Source organism: Mus musculus, chromosome 16, assembly GCF_000001635.26.
Source record: "Mus musculus strain C57BL/6J chromosome 16, GRCm38.p6 C57BL/6J".
NCBI lineage: Eukaryota > Metazoa > Chordata > Mammalia > Rodentia > Muridae > Mus > Mus musculus.
Genome location: NC_000082.6, coordinates 11,066,280 through 11,086,442, shown reverse-complemented (window position 1 = coordinate 11,086,442; position 20,163 = coordinate 11,066,280). Strand labels below are relative to the sequence as shown.

The 20,163-nt window shown below is 48.3% G+C and overlaps 2 protein-coding genes across 9 annotated transcripts in view, besides 1 other annotated feature; one reads left to right on the top strand and one right to left on the bottom strand.

Annotated features, from left to right (window-relative positions):
- Positions 1-11,532, top strand: part of Txndc11 (thioredoxin domain containing 11) — a 59,735-nt gene extending 48,203 nt beyond the window's left edge. For all 8 annotated transcript variants that reach the window (XM_030248911.1, XM_006521659.3, XM_006521660.4 and 5 more), the window contains 4 exons: positions 1,550-1,692; positions 2,126-2,235; positions 6,659-6,739; positions 10,801-11,532. In XM_030248911.1, the coding sequence (XP_030104771.1) occupies positions 1,550-1,692; positions 2,126-2,235; positions 6,659-6,739; positions 10,801-11,425 (959 nt within the window). In that variant the 3' untranslated portion in view covers positions 11,426-11,532. The remainder of the gene's footprint in view (positions 1-1,549; positions 1,693-2,125; positions 2,236-6,658; positions 6,740-10,800) is intronic.
- Positions 8,693-9,984: an enhancer, named in NCBI's record as "nonconserved acetylation island sequence M94 enhancer". NCBI's record gives its function as "enhancer in mouse EL4 T cells" and the evidence as "EXISTENCE:reporter gene assay evidence [ECO:0000049][PMID:17135569]".
- Snn (stannin) lies at positions 11,458-20,145 on the bottom strand. The gene is made up of 2 exons (NM_009223.3): positions 19,996-20,145; positions 11,458-14,211 (listed from the first exon to the last, which is right to left on the bottom strand). The coding sequence occupies exon 2, from the start codon at positions 14,122-14,124 to the stop codon at positions 13,858-13,860; it is 267 nt and encodes an 88-aa protein (NP_033249.1). The 5' UTR covers positions 14,125-14,211; positions 19,996-20,145; the 3' UTR covers positions 11,458-13,857.
- Between the last annotated feature and the right edge of the window lie 18 nt (positions 20,146-20,163).

Below are 20,163 nucleotides of genomic sequence, written 5' to 3'. Positions count from 1 at the left end.
GTCCCCCAAGCATGTGGTTTATGTTTTATTTTTATTATTCTGTTTTATGTATATGGTATTTTGCCTGCATGTATGTATGGTATCCAGAGAGGCCAGAAGAGGCATTGAATCTCCTGGAACAGGCGATTGTGAGCTACCATGTAGATGCTGAAAACTGAACCCAGGCCCTCTGAAAGAGCAGCCAGCTATCTCTCCACAGCCCCCAGCTATGTTTTTTTGTTATTGTGATTTGGTGTTTTTCCTCCTTTGAAACAGGGTCTATCTTAACTTTGGCTTAATAGAACTCACTGTGTAGAGCAAGCTGGCCTCTGCCTCCCAAGCTCTAGAATTAAAGGTGTGTGCCACCACACCCAAATGAACATGTAAGTTTTAAAGCAAGTGGTGATTGGTTTCTCTGGATTCTGTGAGTAATACTCAGCTCAGAGAAGCTCATTACACATTGCTTTGAATTTACAGGTTTTCTGAGAGACTCCCTCTTGAGGTTTTAACTCTGCCCAGCAGTTTTCTCTGTTCTAGACTTTGTAGCAGATTTGGGAGTGGCTTCAGAATTTAGGCTTCATTCAGATTAGGAAGCCATGGTTTCACAGTTCAAAACTATGGCCAGTTAAGTTTTGCTGAGCTATGATAAAGACATGTTTTTAGTGTTCACGCACTCTCCCTATCTCCCGCTTCTACATTATGAGTCACTGCTAAGACCTCCATTGGAGGGAGTTGGAAGAAGGGAAGTTTATAGACTAGTGCTGCTTCACTGAGGCAGAGGGCTCTGAGATGTGGCATTGGTGGCAAGGGTGAGATTGTTGGTGTAAGTTAAGACTTTTTTACTTACAGGTTTATTTATACATTTTTCACTATGTATAATTGTTTGTTTTTGTTAGCTTTTTAAAAAAGGAAACTTAAAGAACTTTAATAAAGGAAACAAAAAGCTTCTGGTCTGAGATTAATGAGCTCTAAACACCTTCATATTGTCCTGGCACTGCATTTGCAGTGATGCTTAAAGTCTTAGCGTTCAAGGCTGCCACTTTCAGAGGGGTTGGTGTATGCCATTGTGTGTGTTTTCATGGTGTGTGTCTGTGGCAGTTTCTGTGGAAAAGAGCAGGGATGGATCCCCACAATGCATTGAGCACCCTATGCACACACTGTTTAGTTAGTAAAGGACTGTCCTTAGAGTGACTACTGCCAAAGTCAGGTCTGTTGGTACCCTGGGCCCTTGTGTTAGGTTCTGCTTAGTTGAGGTGATTAAAACAAACAAACAAACAAACAAACAAACAAACCCCCATAAATATGGAGACACAGGCCTTTGCTCCTATTACTCAAGAATCAGGTAGATCTCTGAGTTCAAGGCCAGCCTGGTCTACATAGCAAGTTCCAGTTAGCCAGAACTATAAAGTAAGACCTTGTTTTATAAACAAAACCAAAAGTAAAATAAAGCAATAATAAAAATATACACATGGGAAATCATTTCAGTTTTGAAGTGTTTGAAATTTAAAGTAGGCCACCTATTCTGCTTGCACCTAGACCACCACTGATCTCATTTTCTCTTTATTTTCAGAGTCTTTTATTCAAAACTTCAGTGTTCTCTACAGCCCCTTGAAAAGGCATCTCACTGGAAGTGATTCTGCTCAGTTTCCCACTCAGCATTTGATCACGGAAGTGACGACTGATACCTTCTGGGAAGTAACCCTTCGGAAACAGGTATGAGGTGGGAGCTAGGGCTTCATGGAGAGCACTGTGAGGCCCCACAGTCGTGGGAGTGAAGACCGCTCCATGGAGAGTGCTCACTCTGTAGTGACCCGTCCTGATCACTACAGGAACAGGATTAGGAGTGCCAGAGAGGAACAAAAGTCAAGCCCTCTATCCCTCTTAGTTCCTACGCTGTGGTTATTTGAGGGAAAACGGTCTGGTTTTGATAGGCAGATTGGTTTGTGGTGGAACATGAGCAGATTACATGGTGCTTTTCTAGTTGTCCAAAGACCATAAACAAAAATCGCAATTTTAACTAAAGATGAAAATCTCACCATGATTTCTGCACAGGCAGTCGAGTTGACTCAATGCCTTTGGAATTCCCAGCCCAGCAGAAAGTGAGGGCCAACAGCAGGTGTGAGTAAATACTGTCCCCTTCCCACAGGACGTTCTGCTGCTCTATTATACACAGTGGTGTGGCTTTTGCCCGTCTCTCAATCACATCTTCATCCAGCTAGCTCGGCTCCTGCCAGAGGACACATTTACTGTGGCCAGGTAAGGACACCAGTCTAGCATCACGGGCCATGCTGTTCTTGGTTGTTTGGTTTTGGTGTTTGTTTGTTTGTTTTGTTGTTGTTGTTGTTGTTGTTTTCACGACAGGTTTCTCTGGCTGTCCTAGAACTCACTCTGTAGACCAGGTTGGCCTCGAACTCAGAAATCCGCCTGCCTCTGCCTCCCAAGTGCTGGGATTAAAGACGTGCCACCACTGCCTGGCCTGCTGCTCTTTTAATCCTCTCTGCCAACCCACCCATGCTGGGTGGGCTGGAAGTTAATGATCATAAAAATGCTTATTGCTGACTGGAACACATAGGAAAACAGGTCCAGGTCTGGCTGCTTAGACGTCTTGAGAAAGTGGTTCCCAGAATTGCAGTCCAGCCCTGGACTCAGGGCCTTTGCCCTTATTTTCCTCTTTATTGGTGTAATAAAGAGGAAGACTTTGTTGATAGCCATGTGTCTAGTTATGACTGTGGTTGCTTTATGTGGACTTTTGTATAAACACATTTTAAATCTTTTGTTTTGAGAGAGACTCTCACTCTAGTTCAGGTTGGCTTGAGCTTACTATGTAGCCTAGGCTGGCCTTTAATTCTTGGCAGTCCTGCCTCAGTCTATCAAGTGCTAGGGTTACATAATTCTTGGCAATCCTTCTGCCTCAGTCTACCAAGTACTAGGGTTACAGGTGTAAGCTACCATGCCTGCCTTCAAACACCAGTTTAATTACATGTATTCTTTGACAGTTGGGTAGGTGGGAGATGTTTGCTTTGTTCTATTTTGTTTTGAGACAGTCTACTATGTAGCCCTGGCTGGCCTGTAACACACTGTGTAAAACCACGCTGACCTTGAACTCAGATCCACCTACATCTGCCGCAAATGTGCTAGGAATGAAGGAGTGCACCATTATACCCAGCTCCTCGGCAGTTTTATATGTGGATATATGGTACACCCTGAGTACACTCAATGCACACCCTTTTTCTACCCTCATGCCTGTTAACCTTCTTTCTTTCTTCCCTGTAAGTCATGTCCTACTGTTTTTGTTTTGTAACCGAGCTTAACCAGAGTCATCCACATGCTCATGGGTGTGGAGCTGTACCCTAGAACATAGAGGATATACCAGTGGCTACACTTCTGAAGCTGAGGACTTCCCTTCCCTGGGCTAATGAGTCCCCAGGAGGGACAGGCCATGAGCCCTTCCCATATCCCTGAGTAAATGTTATATGTTCATGAATGCAGTGGCTGTGTCATGCTCAGAATAGAGCAGAGCATTTCACATCCCTCCCCCAATCATCAGTTCTTACACTTTTCCATCTTCCTGAGTTCCTTCATCTACCACCGTTGGCTGCAGAAAGAAGTCTCTCTGATGAAGGCTGAGAGCAGCATTTGCCTGTGGGTATAAGCATACATATTTACAGAGCATTTGCACATTTAGTAAATTAACACTAGCAGGTTCCCCTCTAGGGCCTGTGACCTTCATGGCCATGGCCTTTTGATGAATTTTGATGGTCTTTTTGAGTTATGAAGCAGGCCTCAAATCTAGTCAGGAAATAGTCATGCCACTGATGTGCTTGTGGGCCACATCTTGTCTGGAGGTCAGCATGGCGCAGGCAAGCTCTGCCATTGCGTAAGATCATTGATGCCTTTTCTTTCCCAGCTGCCTGATGGCATTTTATGGTCCTGTGACCTTCCACTTCTTTTCCAGCTTAATTTCTCTGTCCTGCAACTGAATTGTGTTGTGTCTACAATAGGTTCTAGTCTGGTCAGCAACCAAGAGCAATATATAATAAGCACTTTAACAAGACCTCAAATCCAGATCATGAAGTGAGCAGTTTAGACCAGATCATGGGGAAAAAGCAGAAGATAGAGATAAAATCTTTCCAGTGAAAGATAATGAAAGGTAATTCATATCCGCTAGAAGGATATGCAGTGAAAACAACATACTCGATGTGAATGGTGTTCTTTCTTTCTTTGTTAGTGACAGGATTACACCTAGGACCTCATGCATGCAAAGCAAATGTTCTGCCACTTAGCTATATTCCTAGCCATAATTTAAATAAGCACATGTATATTTATATTTTACTTGCTGCCTGCTATTTACTCTCAGAAGTGACTGTGCAAAGAGATTGTTATATGCATATATACTTATGCCTCAGAACACTAGGCGGGTGAAACTGCTGACTCCATCACTTTCTTTTGATTTAAGGCACAGAAATATTAGGCAACTTGTCCAGAACTGTGCAGCATGTAAATTAGGGGCCGGCATTCAGACTCGAGTTGACACTATAGCTCCACCACATTTCAAGTGGGCCGGAGCTTTAGTGTGGGGTGCAGTGCTGTCTGGCATGCACAGTGCCTGCCTTATTCCTAAGCTCACCTTTAATCCTGGTACTGCACTAGGGAGTCAGAGGCAGGCAAATCTCTGAATACAATGCTAGCCTGGTCTACAGAGCTAGTTCCAGGACAGCCAGGGCTACAGAGAGCAGCTGTCTCAAAAAAACTAAGCAAACTAACAAAGCCAGGTAATCAAATGTGAACAAAGAGCACAGGCCAATGACAGAGTAAGCAAACAACAGGGGAACCAGTCACCTAAGAAATGTAAATAAGGTGTCATTTATGCTTACTAAATTAATAAATGCTTTCAAGTGACAGGATCTAGTATTGATAAAGGTGGCATAGTCCGACAACATTTACATTGGCAACATTTGCAAGAAGTCACAAAAAAGTTATACATTTCTGATTCAGTTAATTTTTCTTTGGGGACTTGGGAAAATCCTTACAGCAACAGATAAGGCATGTATCAGTGATGCTGGCATAGTGGACATTTCTGTCCATTCCTAAATCAGTATTTCCCTGAATTAATGGAGAAGGGTAGGGTAGGCTGTGTCAGCTCATAAGCCACACTGAGAGGATTCCAAGAAGGAACCCTGGTAGCTCGGTGCAGTTCCTGTGGATTTGAAAGGATCTCACTTCACAGTGAACTCTTTATTGAAGTACACAATTGGAGGGAAAACGCATTCAACTATGAAGAATGGTGGCCAAAACCACTTGGCTTTCACAAGCAGAGGCAGACATGCCATTTTGTTAAAAGATGTGGAGGAAAAATTTGCATTTGGTTGTGCCAATTTTAGACTTTTCTGTATGTATTTATGAAAGTATCCCAGGCTGGCCTCCAAATACCTATGTAGCCAAAGATGACCTCGACCTTGTGACCCCCTTGGTTTTGTCTCCTGAGTGTTGAAGTTATAGGTAGGTGCCGCCATGCCTGGTTTAAGAAGGGCTTCGGTATAAATTATGCTAAACAAGCATCCATCACCTTGTCTTCTTTAGGGTTTTACTGCTGCGAACAGACACCATGACCAGGGCAACTCTTATAAGGACAGCATTTAACTGGGGCTGGCTTACAGGTTCAGAGGTTCCGTCTTTATCATCAAGGCAGGAGCATGGCAGCATCCAGGCAGGCATGGTGCAGGAGGAGCTGAGAGTTCTACATTTTCATCTGGAGGCTGCTAGGAGAAGACTGGCTTCCAGGCAGCTTGGACAGGGGGTCTTAAAGCCCACATCCACCATGCTACACCACCTAATGGTGCCAAGCATATACAAACCATCACACACCTCATCCACATTCCTTGGCCATATTGCAGTTTGTACAAATACATAACACTGGTTTATACTGCCTGATCATCCCATACTACTTATACCTTTTGAAAAACCCCACCAAATTAATAGGTCCAAGGAAGATGTGCACTGATCATGAATATCCTCCCCTTAAAGGATGCCATCAGCCCTCTGATGGATGGGTCAGCGCACGTGCTTCTCATCACCTGCCCAGCTGCTGCTGGAGGGAGTTCACTCACCAGAGCAGTTGTAGTCAGTTCTACACTATACATAAATTTGTATACATAAATTAATCTACTGTCCTCGGTGGCACATTCCAGTAATCCCAGCACTAGGGGTGCTGCAGTAAGATGGCTGCTGAGTGGTTGAAACCATCCTGAGCTAAGCTAGCTGAACTAGACCAATTGCAGCACCAAGGCCCCTGGTGGGGAGAAGAGGAGGGGTGGGGTTGAATTGGCATTCTGTTAAGACAGTACATTGATCTTGGCCTTCATATAGATTTATCGACTATAAAGTATACTCTTCAAAGGGACCTACTGTGTGTGCTGTACTCAGTAGCTTTCCTTTTCTAGAACTAATGCCAGATCCTGATGAGTAGATGAAGTACTTTCATCGAGACAACTCGGGATTTATGCTCCGTTTCTATTACTCAGGGTACACAGTGACATGTTTATAAAGTGTAAATGCCTTGACTTGCACCTGTAGTAGGGGTCGGTCTAGCCTGGGCCACAGACACACTCCAGATTCTTCAGGTTTGGGGCTTGTTTGGCCAATCACTCCTTACCAGTCATTTTCTCTTTGCCTCCGTCAGGATCGACGTGTCTCAGAATGATCTTCCTTGGGAATTCATGGTTGACCGTCTTCCTACCGTTTTGTTTTTTCCCTGCAATAGGTAAGGCTGGATTTTTTTTCAATATTGTGTAACTGAGCTTCCATTGTAAATCACTCATCATGTTCTAAACTATTGTTAAAGTATTACTATTAGAGATAGAGTAGAAGAGCTTTAGTGTTGGAATGTCATGTATTAGTATGTTTATTATTTGTTTTTGTTTTTCTGAGACAGGGCCTCACTATGTAGCTCTGGCTGTTCTAGAACTCATGTAGACCAGGCTAGCCTTCACTTCAACCTACCAAGTAGCTGGTGATACCTATAAAGTATCACGAGATAGCTGGTGTGAACCTATAAAGACGCTACAGTTGACAGGAAAGTGCTCATGTTTGTGTGGGATGAATCCTGCTGTTACTTATGTGTCCCTCTCACCCAAGGGGCACTGACAGTTCTCTACCCACTGCTCTATTCATAGAGAGATGTCTCTGCATGTATACAGTCTGCTCTGAAGTTGTCTGTCACCCAGCTGTGCTGAAAGCTCCACCAAACAGAGATGGGACGTTAGCAAGGAGGGTTGGACTTAGAAGTGTAGATCCGGGCTGTCGAGATGGCTCAGCGGTTAAGAGCATTGACTGCTCTTCCGAAAGTTCTGAGTTCAAATCCCAGCAACCACACGGTGGCTCACAACCACCCATAATGAGATCTGACACCCTCTTCTGGTGCGTCTGAAGACAGCTACAGTGTAGTAATGAATAATAATAATAAATCTTTTTAAAAAAAAAAAAAAGAAGTGTAGGTCCAAACATTTCCACAAAGAAGGAAATGAACTCTACTCTAAAGCCAAACAAGCTGGATGCTGGCTCCCTTGTCACTCACACACAGCTTCCCTTTGGATACATAATAGAGCCACGTGGGAACTGCTCTCACCCCTGTGGGTGTGTGGGAAATGCAGGGTCCTTTCAGGAGGGCTAGCCTTGGCACTTACAGGTCACTGCAGCACTGCTGTGCTCATCTGGCTTCTCTGCCAGAGGGCTTCCTTGGACTTCCATTGTCTCTGTTTTTTTCCCTTTATCTCAGAGAACGTGTGCTAGAGTACTTCCTGTGGTAGGTAGCTTGTCAGATAACACACTAAAAACAGAGTGACTCAGTCTGTTCCATTGTTGGCTCTAACACAATGAACTCTCTTCTTTCCAAGGCATGTTTAAGCTGCCATATAGTCAAGAAACCATGGGCACAGCCACCAGCAGCTCCATCTGTGTGTGACCCAGCTGGGCATGTAGTGTAATGATAGTAACGTTACAGCACATGGTAAAAGCCTTTGCAGGCAGAGGCTCCCAGCAAATGGGCTGATGAGCATGTGTATGTGCAGGGCAAGTGCACCATAGGAGCATCCATGCCCAGCATCCCACTCCTGGAGCTGCCTTGTATAGTAGAAGACCAAGTGCAGGCCAGGTATGGTCTTGGGAGGCAGAGGCAGGTGGAGCAACTTGGGTTGAAAGCTAGCAGGAATTATAAAGTGAGACCCTGTGTCAAAAAATAAACAAACAAACAAAAACCAACAAACCAAAAAAAAGTGAAACCCTAGGTCCCTGCAACCCCTCCTTTGTCCCTTGATACTGAAGAGCAGAAGACTGTCACATCTGTTAAACACAGAGAGCTTAAATTAGAGTCTCTCGCTTTAGAATGAGATTTTCCGCGTCTCCTAAAAATGGGCACAAGTTAGTCACTGGTCCAGAGAGCATTACTAGAAGCTTACCCAAAAGGTAGAAGAGAAAGGCATAATGTGACTATTTATTGCCGGTACAAAAATAAAGGGGGCAGCGGTGCTAGCCTGGCAGGGAGCAGTCGTCTGAGGACTGTGGGGGCCACTAGACAGCTTCTAAGAGCTGAAAGTGGTGCAGGACTATCAACTATCACATCCAAAGGTGCACAGAAGAGGAAATGAAACCACTGTGGGTGGGGTCACATGTAATAAGACTTTTCATGTTCACCTGATCCTGCTATTTTTAGTGAAAGTTTGGTGCACTGTGGAAAATGCAAATTCTGTGCACAAAGTGGAGATGTGCAGCGAAGAACGCTAAGGTGTCAACATGGCTGCTTCTGAGGTGTGAGGGCTGCGAGCATTGGAGGATGCTGCTTGTATGTTCTCTACATCCCTGCTGTCTACCTTGACTGTGCCCCACTGTTGAGAGCACTTACCAGATTATTAATAGATACAGTTGACATGTACACTTTGAAATTCTGTGTTGTTACATGAAAGTCTTAAAAATCGTAAAAAGCTACCTACAGCACCCCCCCCCCCCATAAACGTTACATAAAGGGGTCTGTAATTTAGTTTCTTTTTTGTTGTGAAATAGGATCTTACAGTGTAGTCCAGGCTAGCTTCAAACTTTGCTTTTGCCTCTTAAGTGCTAGGGTTACCAGTGTGGGTCACCATGTGTAGTTTGGCATATCTAATTAGGTCTCTAGTGATTTTTGATAGGAAGAGTGTTATCTATTAATAAAACATGTTCTTTCATGTTTAGTATTTGTGTGTGAAAAGGTTATACAAGTTTTCAGTTAATGCATATTCCTCTTTCCATTTTAATTTTGTTTAATTTATTTTGGTTTTTTGAAATAGGGTCTCTAGGTAGCCTTGGCTGGCATCAATGTACTATGTAGACCAGGCTTAGCTTCAAACTGATAGAGATCCACCTGCCTCTGCCTTCCTGATGCTGAGATTAAAGGTGTGTGCCAACATGCAAGGTTTTTTAATTTAAAAAAGATCATATGTTGTGTGTGTGTGTGTGTGTGTGTGTGTGTGTGTGTGTGTGTTTTATCTACCTGTATCTGTGCAGCATGTATTTACAGTACCCTCAGAGGTCCGAATATGGCATCAAATAGCCTAGGGATGAAATTTTAGACAGTTGTGAGCCACTATGTGGGTGCTGGGAATTGAAGCCAGGCCCTCTGAAAAAAGTAGCCAGCAATCTTAACCACTAAGCCATCTCTCCAGCCCCAGCTTCGTTGGTATATTAAGGAACAATGCAATTTTTTTTTTCTTTTTTGAGACATAGTTTTACTGTATAGCCCAGGCTTGTTTCAAACTGTGGTCTTCTTGCTTGAGGGATTATGTGTGATACCATAAGGGTTAAAAATGCAGTTGGGAAAAAGCTGGTGTTCGACACTCACTTAACCCTTTAACAGCCTTGTGAGGCATGGGACACTCCCACCACCACCCCATTTTACAGAGCTCAAGCCATTTGTCTGAGAATAGATGGCACTGAGCAGGGCAACATAAATGCTGCCTTTGGGGTCCTGTCAGCTCTGTTCCTTACTTTCTGAGGGTGCTGATCCCTGCCTGTTGACTAGCTAAGGGAGGACTGTAGAAAGATGTGTTTGAGTTACCGTGGTTAGACTGCCTATGCACAGTACCTGTGAGAGAAACTTAGGAGGCTGGGCAATTAGATGACAAGTCCTGCGTTAGAGCATGGGAGATGTGGGGACCCCTTTCAATGTAACCATCGTCAACTCTTGTGCTGTTGGGGTTGAGCTGTAAGATGAGTGAGTAGCTGTGACTCATCTTAGTCCTTCGGTTGATACGTTGGCTTAGCAACTATCCAGGTTTGAGGCCAGTGTCCCCTCTCTGGAGTACAGTCCCCTCAGTTAAGAACACGTTGTGCTGTAGGTACTGTACATTAAGTGTATACTCTTGCTGGTTTTGTTTTGTTTGTATTTTCAGTTTTACTGAGCACTCTTGATAGCCATGGTAACTGAGGACAGCCCTGTGCCAGGACTGTGTTCACCAGCTTTGTAGCTCACACAGAGCGACACCATTCTTCCCCGTCCCAGATGCACTGGGTTAGGGCTTAGGCCTAAGCATGCTTATCTCTCTGAAGGTTAGTACAGAAACAGCTCTGTCCTTAGGAACAGATATACTTTATTCAAATGGCCTTAATAACTGCAGTGCAAGTCTGTTGGGCTCCTCAACTCTACAAAGAACCACTTGCCCAGGCAGCATTGCCTGCCTTTCAGCAAGAAGCCAGCATCTTTTCTTGGTCAGAATAGCCAGTCTCACATCCAGTCCCATTTGTCTCTATTGTGCCTATTGAGACCCTCACTTTTGGCTTTCCCTTCCTCTCCAGAAAGGACCTAAGTGTGAAATACCCTGGAGACCTCCCTATCACCCTCCCGAATCTGCTGCGGTTCATTCTGCATCACTCAGACGCTGCCTCTGCCCCCCAGGACCCTGGCATCAGCCCTCCTACCCAAGACTGTGTCCAGAGCAAGGCAGTGCTGCAGCGCGAACACATCTCTCACGTGGAGAATGCGATGCAGAAGCTGAGATCTGAGATGAGCAGCCTACGCCGTACACAGGAGCAGGTGGAGGGCAGGCTCCTTAGTGCCCGCAGGGATGGGCACCGCCTGCTGCGCCGGCAGCGGACCCTGGAGCAGCAGCACAGGCTACTCCGGCGCCACAGCCAGAAACTGCAGGCTCTGTATTTAAAGAAGGCGCGAGAGCTCCAAGAGCTGGCTAGAGCCTCAGGAACCCCCCTCCCCGAGCACACATGGCTCAAGATCCTTGTGGCCACTATGGAGAGGGAGCTGGAAGGCCAAGGTGGGGCTAAGGAACCAGCCCCTCTGGGAAAGGCTCGACCGAACCACTCCAAGTCCATGGGTACAACTCAGTTACCTGGTGACACCCCTCCGCCCTCCACCACCAGCTCCACTTTGGCTTCAGAGACGAAGCATGAGAATAGGACAGACTAACTTTTGAAGGAGCCAGAGGTGAAGACTGTACATTGGGAATATAGTTATGCAAATTTTATTGAAATTTATTGTAAATAAAGATCTTTCTCAGTGGTCTACAAAATGAACTCGAATGTCATTTAGCATTTATTGATCAGGAATGGCATCCCTTCCACTTATTGCACACACTGGTAGCTTTGAGACACAGCAGTAGCACAGTCCATTTGAACATATATCTAGGAAAGTCAGTTCTTGCTTCAGTGGCTTAGCCTCGGAGTTCCTGCAAGCTCCCCAGGATGAAAGGCTAGCTTCGTAACCATCAGAAGACCTGACCCTGACCCTCAATAGTTACACTATTGGGAAAAAAATCTGAAGAGAAGTTATGACTTACTAACCATTGGAGTGTACGGCTCTGGTATACACTTAAAAAGGTAGCCAGTGATAGCCAAGGACAGGGAAGACTTGCATGGTTGTTCAACAGTTCTATAGGTGTTCGTTCTCCATATGACCTCACCAATGCCCCACAGTGCCTGAACTTACTCGTCCCTCTCTGGATGGACTGACTCAAACTTGAAAGACCCCCTGGCAACAGGGGGTGATAGGAAGCTCCCCCAAAGTGTAACTGATAAGAATGTGGTGATGTCTGTTTGAAAAGCCAACTTCATCAGCATAGTACAAGCTGCGGCCTGCATCTGACCCTGCAGCGATGAACCAGCTCAAATTTCGGTGTAGATCCAAGCTGGCCTTGGATCCATGGATGATGGAGAAAAGAATCAGCAGTGTTTAGGCTGCTGGCTGCAAGACGTAGGAGGTAGAAAGGTGGATGTGGGGTGGGAATCGGTAAAACCCCTCCGCCTCAGCCAACTCCAGGTAGATCCTTTGATACCTTCTGTTCCCCTCCTAGACCTACAGAGTCACTGCTCCCAGGACTAACACACATCCAAGAACTCCTTAGCAGCCTCTGTCCATGGCCAGTCCATCTTTGACTACCTCTGTGTAACTAAGGTGTTTAACATCTGCCTCCCAACCCCATATTGGTATACACTGCTAAGAAGTGTTCCTTCCCTACAGCTCCTCCCTCGGGTTCTAGGAAATGGATTAGTTTCACATGCTTTTCAAAGCTGTCTCCAGACTAGCCTGGAGCTCTCTGCTCTCTGCATCACCAAGGGTACCAGCATAGTCAGGTTTAATCATAATGGTTCAGAATGCTTACGGTGATGGGATTAACATCTGAGCAAGCTTATAGACATAAGAAATATCCTGGAGACATGTTGCTGGTTCCCTTACCTGTGAGAACCAGGCCCTGAACCTGAACTCTTGGTGACTCTTGTAAATGCTATGTGCACAATAGAAATGACCTTCTATAGCACAGAGTGCCTTGAGAGCTGTGTCAGGAAGCTCTGACTACAAAGCCCCAAGGATCAAAGTAAAACCCAATACCCACTGGAGAAGAAAGGAAGCTCACTTGTGAAAAGGTGGGGTGTGGGGATGTGCGGGGGGGGGGGGGGGGGAGGGAGCCACTCCTACCCCCAACCCCCATTCCAGTGCAGAAAATATTAAATACAAAAACAAAACCTTGTCTTCTTGAGCCAACTGGGTTTCAGACTTCAAGTAGCCTCCACAGGCTCTGGTGTCTGCAGAGGACCAGAGCAGTTTCTGCAAAGCCTGGGCTGAAGGGGTGTACTGGGCATGCTCAAAACCAAAGGGCAAGAGACTGCTCTGCCAAGCTGCCTGGCAACCCTCAGGACTCATGAGGTCTCATCCTTCACAGGCTTCCAAGCAAGCGCAACAGCTTCCTTGCAGTGACTCCGCCGTCTACACACACTGCTCTTTTAACAAAGCTGAACTAGAGAAAGGGAGGGGTGGGGTGTGGTTTTCCTCCATTACGAAGCAAGCTGAGATTACCCCAACACCCCAGCTTCTTAACCTCCTTTCCATACGCATCACTAAGGCCTCAGTGCACCCTGCCGAGGGCAACTGGGGCCTGACCAGTCCAAGACCCTCCATGGTCGTACCTCAGCTTACGTTGAGTACAGTCATTATCAAGCCAGTCCACGGGCTCCATCTGGTATTTTAAAAAAATCAGCAAAAAGGCTTAAGCACGTGCTTCTGGGCCTATTTACAGTTCACAGGTTGGTTAGTTCACGCATTACAGTAGTAGCTCCATCAAAAACAGGCTCAGCTAAAACATTCAAGTAAGGAAAGCGCTAAGGGGCCAGGAGCCCCAGCAAGGTCAGGCCTGCCCACTGCCTGCAATGGACAGCCCACCAGGAGGCGGAGGGGGAAGGCCAGAAGAGCTGGGACCTGGAGCCAGTGCATGCGATGACAAAGCCCGAGGAGACCATGCCAGCAAGTGTCAACCCCTCTCACAGAGCAACGTGTCTGCTTCCACCCTCTCAGTGCTTCTGGGCTGGCTGCAAACAGAACCATGGCCTTGGCCTTCACAGCCCAGCTCAGCCATGCACTTCTGGGCTGTTGGCGGTCATCAACTTGGCCTTTCTTTCCACACATGGCCCCTTAGCAGAGTACTGCACCAGTAGAAAGGGCTCCTTTGTCTCGCCATCACCCACGATGCTCTCCTCATCCTCTGACTGGCTGATGCGCTGCAGCCGCAGGTAGCACCAGCAGCCCAGGATCAAGGCCCCCAGGGCAGCTATGGCGATGAGGATGACAATGACCGTTACCACCCCGGTGGTGGGGCTGTGGTCCATAATAGACATGGTCAGTGCTTGGAGGGGCTTCTTTGGTGGAAAGCTCTTGGTGTGCCTGGCTCAACGAGGCTGGAATTCGGGCTGCACAGGACAGTCCTGAAAGACAAAGCCAGGAGAGACTATACAAGGGGCTCTGTAGGGGACAACCCAGTGACAACCATAGGATTGGCTTTCCACTGTGTCTGCCAAGATGCTTACCCAGCCTACTTCCCCCAGCTACTTCTGCCACCCAGGTGCTTCCGCTGTGAGTGGAAAGGGAAATGGGCACCATGGCAGTTGAGGCAGAAGCTACAAGAGGACTGGCCACTAATCTGGCTCTGCTGAAGGTATACACTGTCTCCTCTTTGAGACAGAGGCTCACTCTGTATCCCAGACCATCTCAAACTCATGATTCTCTAGCCTTAGGATCACAGGCATGAGCTACGAGTGTGCATCCAGTACTGGTCCAGAAGGCTGGAGAGGAAGCACCCAGAAGCAGACACACAGCATCAGCTCCTGTGGAAGAGTCGGGTAACACAGAACGCCTCAATCTTCAAAGTCTCCAGCGTCTGCGCTTCTAGAACCCAGGGGGAAAGTCACAACAGCAGACAGATTTGCCCCATGTAGCCACAGCTTGTCAGTGAAGACCCCATTTTTCAAGAAGTCTATGGATGTAGGGCAAACAGGTCCTGGAAGACATAGGTACTGGGAAAGCTTCAGGAAAGACAGGAGGGATGGATGAGGGAGTTAGCTCCTTCTGTATATAGCTTACCATCTAGTATAGAAACCATATAGCCACGAGGTCAACACTCTAAAATGTCAGTCCAGCTATGATCACATCAGGAGCACAAGGGACCAGGTGCTATGGGCATTTACCACAGGGGGAGCAGCATTGCTAGGCCTCTGAAGGCAGGAGAGAGAGCCTGGTGCATCGCCCTGTTAGAGTGCCAGCTGGACTCATGCATGCTGAGGGAGTGATGCCAGGACACGGAGAGCTGAGCTGTTCCCAGCTCCTTGATCTCAGATAACTCCAGGTCCCAGTCCTCATCCTTAGCCAAGGCTGCGAGTGGTAAAGGAGAGAGAGAGAGGTTGTGGGATGCACCCAGGGCCTGGAGAACCTGGACTCCAGCTTTCCTCTTAAACGGTACCCCAGAGCTCAGCCAGCCACAGCCCCAAGGATTGCTAACCCTAAGCTTTGCTACTGAGGCCTCCCAGGTGCTGAAGTCAGCAGCAGGCTGCTCCAGTCTCTTACAGGCACCTACTTTCTTACTAGTGCTTGTCAGTAGTGAACATTAGAGTAAGTGAGAGGGATGAAGACCCCATAGGCATGTCCTGCACAGGCCAGGCACAACCTACACTGAGGATGCCATAAATGTCCAAAGTCTTGCCATTCATGTCACCCAGGTAGATGGCACTGTAAGATTCACACTCCAAATGTGATGCATCCTTGAGTAATAATCCCCTTAGTTAGAAATGACTCTCACGGGGCTGGCGAGATGGCTCAGTGGTTAAGAGTGCCGACTCCTCTTCCGAAGGTCCCGAGTTCAAATCCCAGCAACCACATGGTGGCTCACAACCATCCGTAATGAAATCTGATGCCCTCTTCTGGAGTATCTGAGGACAGCTACAGTGTACTTATATATAATAAATAAATAAATCTTTAAAAAAAGAAAAAAAAAGAGAGAGAAATGACTCTCACTCAAGCATGGAGGCTACCAGGAGTCAGGTCTGCCTAAAGGTCACAGGCAGCCAGTCAATTCCCTGGAATGTCCAGGAAGCAGGCCGCATGACCAAAGAATACCATCCTCATTGCCTGTGCCAGTCTTCAGGGAAGCTCCAGGGAGGGGGAGCACCCTCTGATTCTCGATCTTCAGTCTCTAGTGTCTGAGCTGCCCGGCTCCCTCTCAACTGGCTCCCCGTCCACTCTTGCAATCAGAGCACACAGAATGTACCCAAGTGCTTCCCCATTCCCGCTCACTCCTCTCCAGCCATGTGCCTTCCACTGTCCTTCTGGGCCCAGACCTTTGGTCACATAGTTCTTTCTGCCCAGGGTGCTCCATTCCCTGACCTTTGATCACTAGGTCTCAAGTTGAGTTCAACTATGCACCTGGCCACACTTCGGCAGGCAGAGTCCAAAGATTCTGCTCCATACCCTTCAAGGCATAGGATAGTTCCCAAAACCTTAGTGCAGAACAGCTTGGCCCCAAATGGCACCCACATGGAGGTGGAGGAAGAAACTCTGACCTAGTTTACACCAGCCAGGAAGGAAGCCTCTCTCAACCAGAAAGCCTCGGCTGCCTGGCCCCTGGCTTCCCCACATTCCCAGAGCTGCGTGTCCCAAGAGAGCTCTGCTGGCTCCATCAGTTCCCACAAGCCCACACAGCCAGCCCACACAGGACACCCACTCCGCCTCCACCTGCACGTCTTCCTGTGGGCTGGACCAGAAGGCAAGGCAGTGGCAATTCAGAAAGGGAAGTTTGTGTTTGGGGTCTGGGGTGGTTCTGGGATCGGAAGTGGAAAGTCAAACAATGGCACCATGATCTAAGGGAAACAGCTGTTCTGTGACTAATGAAGAAACTGAGGCAGCTCAAACTCCTGCTCACTATGCCCACTAGGCTTGGAGGTGGACAGAACCAGATATATGCCTCTCACCTAAAAGCACAAACAATGACTTTTGACCCAGCCAGTCATGCCTGCTCTGTGGCCTCCATTAGGGCTTCTGTTTCTTTTTTCATTTAGCAAACGTTTCCTGAGAAGTTCTGGCCAGACATGATAGCCTCAGAAGGGAGGGCTCCTGAGATTGCCCCGGCATCCCCTGCAGGTCTGGCTACCACCCATACTTCATGAACATGCCCGGTGGTGGCCTCCGTCCTTAGGACTGAACTTAGCACTTTCTCAGCAGTGACTCCTGGAGCTGCTTTCAAGACTCCCGATGCTACCTCTTCCCACACTGGCCAGCACCTACACCCCTACATGCACCATCTTTCCTAAGGCCCTCAGCTCTCTGCAGTTCTGGTTTACAGAGTAGTACCCTGGCTGTCATCTTCTGGCCTGTGCCCTCCCGAGAGACTAAGAAAAGGTCACTGCCCCTCAAGTTCACAGCTATGTTCTACTGCATACATACTCAATAAAGACTGACTGAGTATACCAAGGCCAGGCATGTGATGATGAGCTGAAAGAGAGCTGGCTCTCATGGGATCAACCAGAGGACCCTATTTTTGAGCCAGCTCCCTAAGTCCAGACTTCTCCCAGTTGCCTACTCACAGGTCCCCATGCCTGCTAGGAAGCAGCCATGGGGAATAGAGGATGTAACCCAAGTTCAGGGCAGGGCCAAGGCATGGCAGTAGAGGATGGCAGGTCTGACAGCTAACTGACAGCTAGCTCAGTGGTTCTCAACCTTCTTAATGCTGCGACCTTATAATACAGTTCCTCATGTTGCGGTCACCCCCAACCATAGCATTATTTTCCTTGCTACTTTGTAACTGTAGTTTTGCTACTGTTATGAATCACAATGTAAATATCTGTGTTCCGGGTGGTCTTAAGTAACCACATATGAAAGTTTTGTTCTACTCCCAAAGGGGTTGTAACCCATAGGTTGAAAACCAAGGTAATTCTTTATGCTTGGGGTAAGGTAGGTGGTAACAGGGAAGCAGAACCCAGAGGATGCTGGGATGCCCTGCATCTGGCTTGTACAACCCTCTGCATAACCACTGACCACCCCATTTCATTCACCAAGGCCCATGGGTCAGGCATAATTTAACCCAGCTGAGGGAAGTTCCAGGACCACCTCAAAGCTATGCCATTACATCCACCTTACTCCTCTCTACTTGCCTTGATCATCCCATTCTGCTTATGAGGAAACTGAGGCACAGGGTCAGACCACAGACCATCCCACGTACCCTGTTCGGGAGCAGCTGCAGTGACAACTTTTAGGTGAGCACTGGTCAATGTGGGTCTGGGCACACCACAGCCAGTTCAGTCTGCAATGCTGAGAATTGCTGGGCCTGGTTTCTCAAGGCCCAGACCAATGGGTAACTGGTCCTAGAACACACTGGTCTCAAAATGACATACAGTGTGGTGACCTCTGGGCAGAGGTCTCCTAAAATTCACACTCTCCTTTAGGTCTTCCTTGGAAAGGCGTCTGTTATCCCTACCTCTTCATGGGATCCCAAAGCTAACCTTTCACCCCACCCAGAAGGCAACAAGGCAGGCCAGGTTCTCACCACTCTTATCCACAGCAGGCTGTTCTTAATGTCTTGCCTTTTTCTCTGTAACTTCTTGTACCTCAGGGCACAAAGCCTGGCCTGGACCCATGTCACAAATAGCCTCTTCTCTGGGGACATCCTCTGCCTACTCATCACTTAACTGGGCACATCACCAGTGCTATTGTACTCAGCTGGGCACCACTCTGCCACTCCATCCAAAGCTTCCACCTCCCAGGGCCTCCAAGGCAGTGAGAAATACTGCCCTGCTTTCAGGGCCAACTAACATCCAGGGGCTTCCTGCACTGCTCCATCCTCCAGCAAGGCCACCTTCCAAGTGTCCTCTTCAGGGGACCCCAGACCAGAAGTATTTCCTGCTCAGGGTTCTGCTTGGTCAAACCCCAAAGGCACCATCACCGAGGGCTTCTGCCATCCAAGAGCTTAGATGGAGGACCAACAGCAACAGGAAAGAAAAGGGAACATCTATCATGGCTGTGCCCATTGTCCTCTCCCCTCCCCTTCCTCCTCCAGAAGAGAAATCTGCTCCAGATGCCACCCTACTCCCAGTTCTTATGCCAGGAAAGGAAACTAAGACTAAGAAGTTTGGGAACTGCCCGAGGTGAGCTGCAATCTCATAGTCCAAGCCTGAATTCTGCCCCCACTCGTCAGGGTCCCATCTGGCCATACAACTCTGGCGGTGATATAATAGTCGATGCTGAAAAGTTCCTTGATGCCACACTTTTGAGCTCCAACATCTCATGTGGATCTCTCCAAAACTTCTGCATCAAAACAATCCTAGAACCGAATGACTGCTCTTCCTACTTGACAAATAATCTGTAGCTTAGAGAAGTTAACTCGGTCCCCAAGGTCACACAGTTTAAAAAGTGGAGGTGCAGATACCCAGGAAGCCCCGATCCTAAATAACCGATTTCAAACCTGATTCTAAAACGTCATATGTCTGACCTGTCTTCTTTCTCCTGAAAGCTGAGCACAATGAGTCTGTGTTTGACCCCTCCTTAGGAGATAGTCTAGGTGACCTGGGTCGAGAGGACTGGACACTAATGACAAGCGTCCCAGCAGCTCCCGCGTGCTGAGCGCGGGCGGTGTGCAGGCGCGGTGCCAGGCGACGCCGCGTCTCTCCCACTCTATCGAAGGAGCAAGGCGAGGCGCTAGGGAAGTAGGGGCCTGTTCAGGGGGCGACAGCTGAGGAGGAAACGACAGCTGAAGACAAATCAAGTCCGCCTGACCCCAGTTTTTTTCCCTGGGGGGGGGGTCCCAGAGACCCATTCAAGCCCACGCCGCGCAATCACTGCCGACCCGACCTGGGACCAAACGCTGCGGCTCAGCCTCAGTCTCCCCACCAATGAAACGAGCGCCAGATTTTCCCTGGGCCCCCGTTCCCCTCGATCCCATCTTGACCACGCTGGGGCGCTGCCAGGAACCCCGTCAATGCGGAGTGAGTGTTCCGGGCAGCCCGGAGGATCCGCGCAGGACATAGAACCGTGGGTCACGGAGAGGGGCAGATGCCCAGCCAAGCAGCCTCCGCCCCCCGCTACCTCCTTTGTCCCAATCCCGCGGCGGAGGACAAAGAGCCCCCGCCCGCGCGCGGCATCTGCCGCGCCGACCCGCCAGCGCCGCACCCCGATCCATCCGGCGCGTCCCTTCCCCCTACCCGCCTGCTCTGCCCATCCCTGCTGACCATGTCGCGGCCCGCAGTCCTGTGCAATTAGCCAGCAGCAGCCCCGCCGCCCCGGCTCCGCCTGCGCGCCAGCCGGGTCGGCCGCGGAGCCCTCGCCAGACGCCAGAGCCCGATCAGCAGGGGGCGAGGTGCTTGGGCTCCGCCCTGATTGGGGGCGGGGCGCTCTGG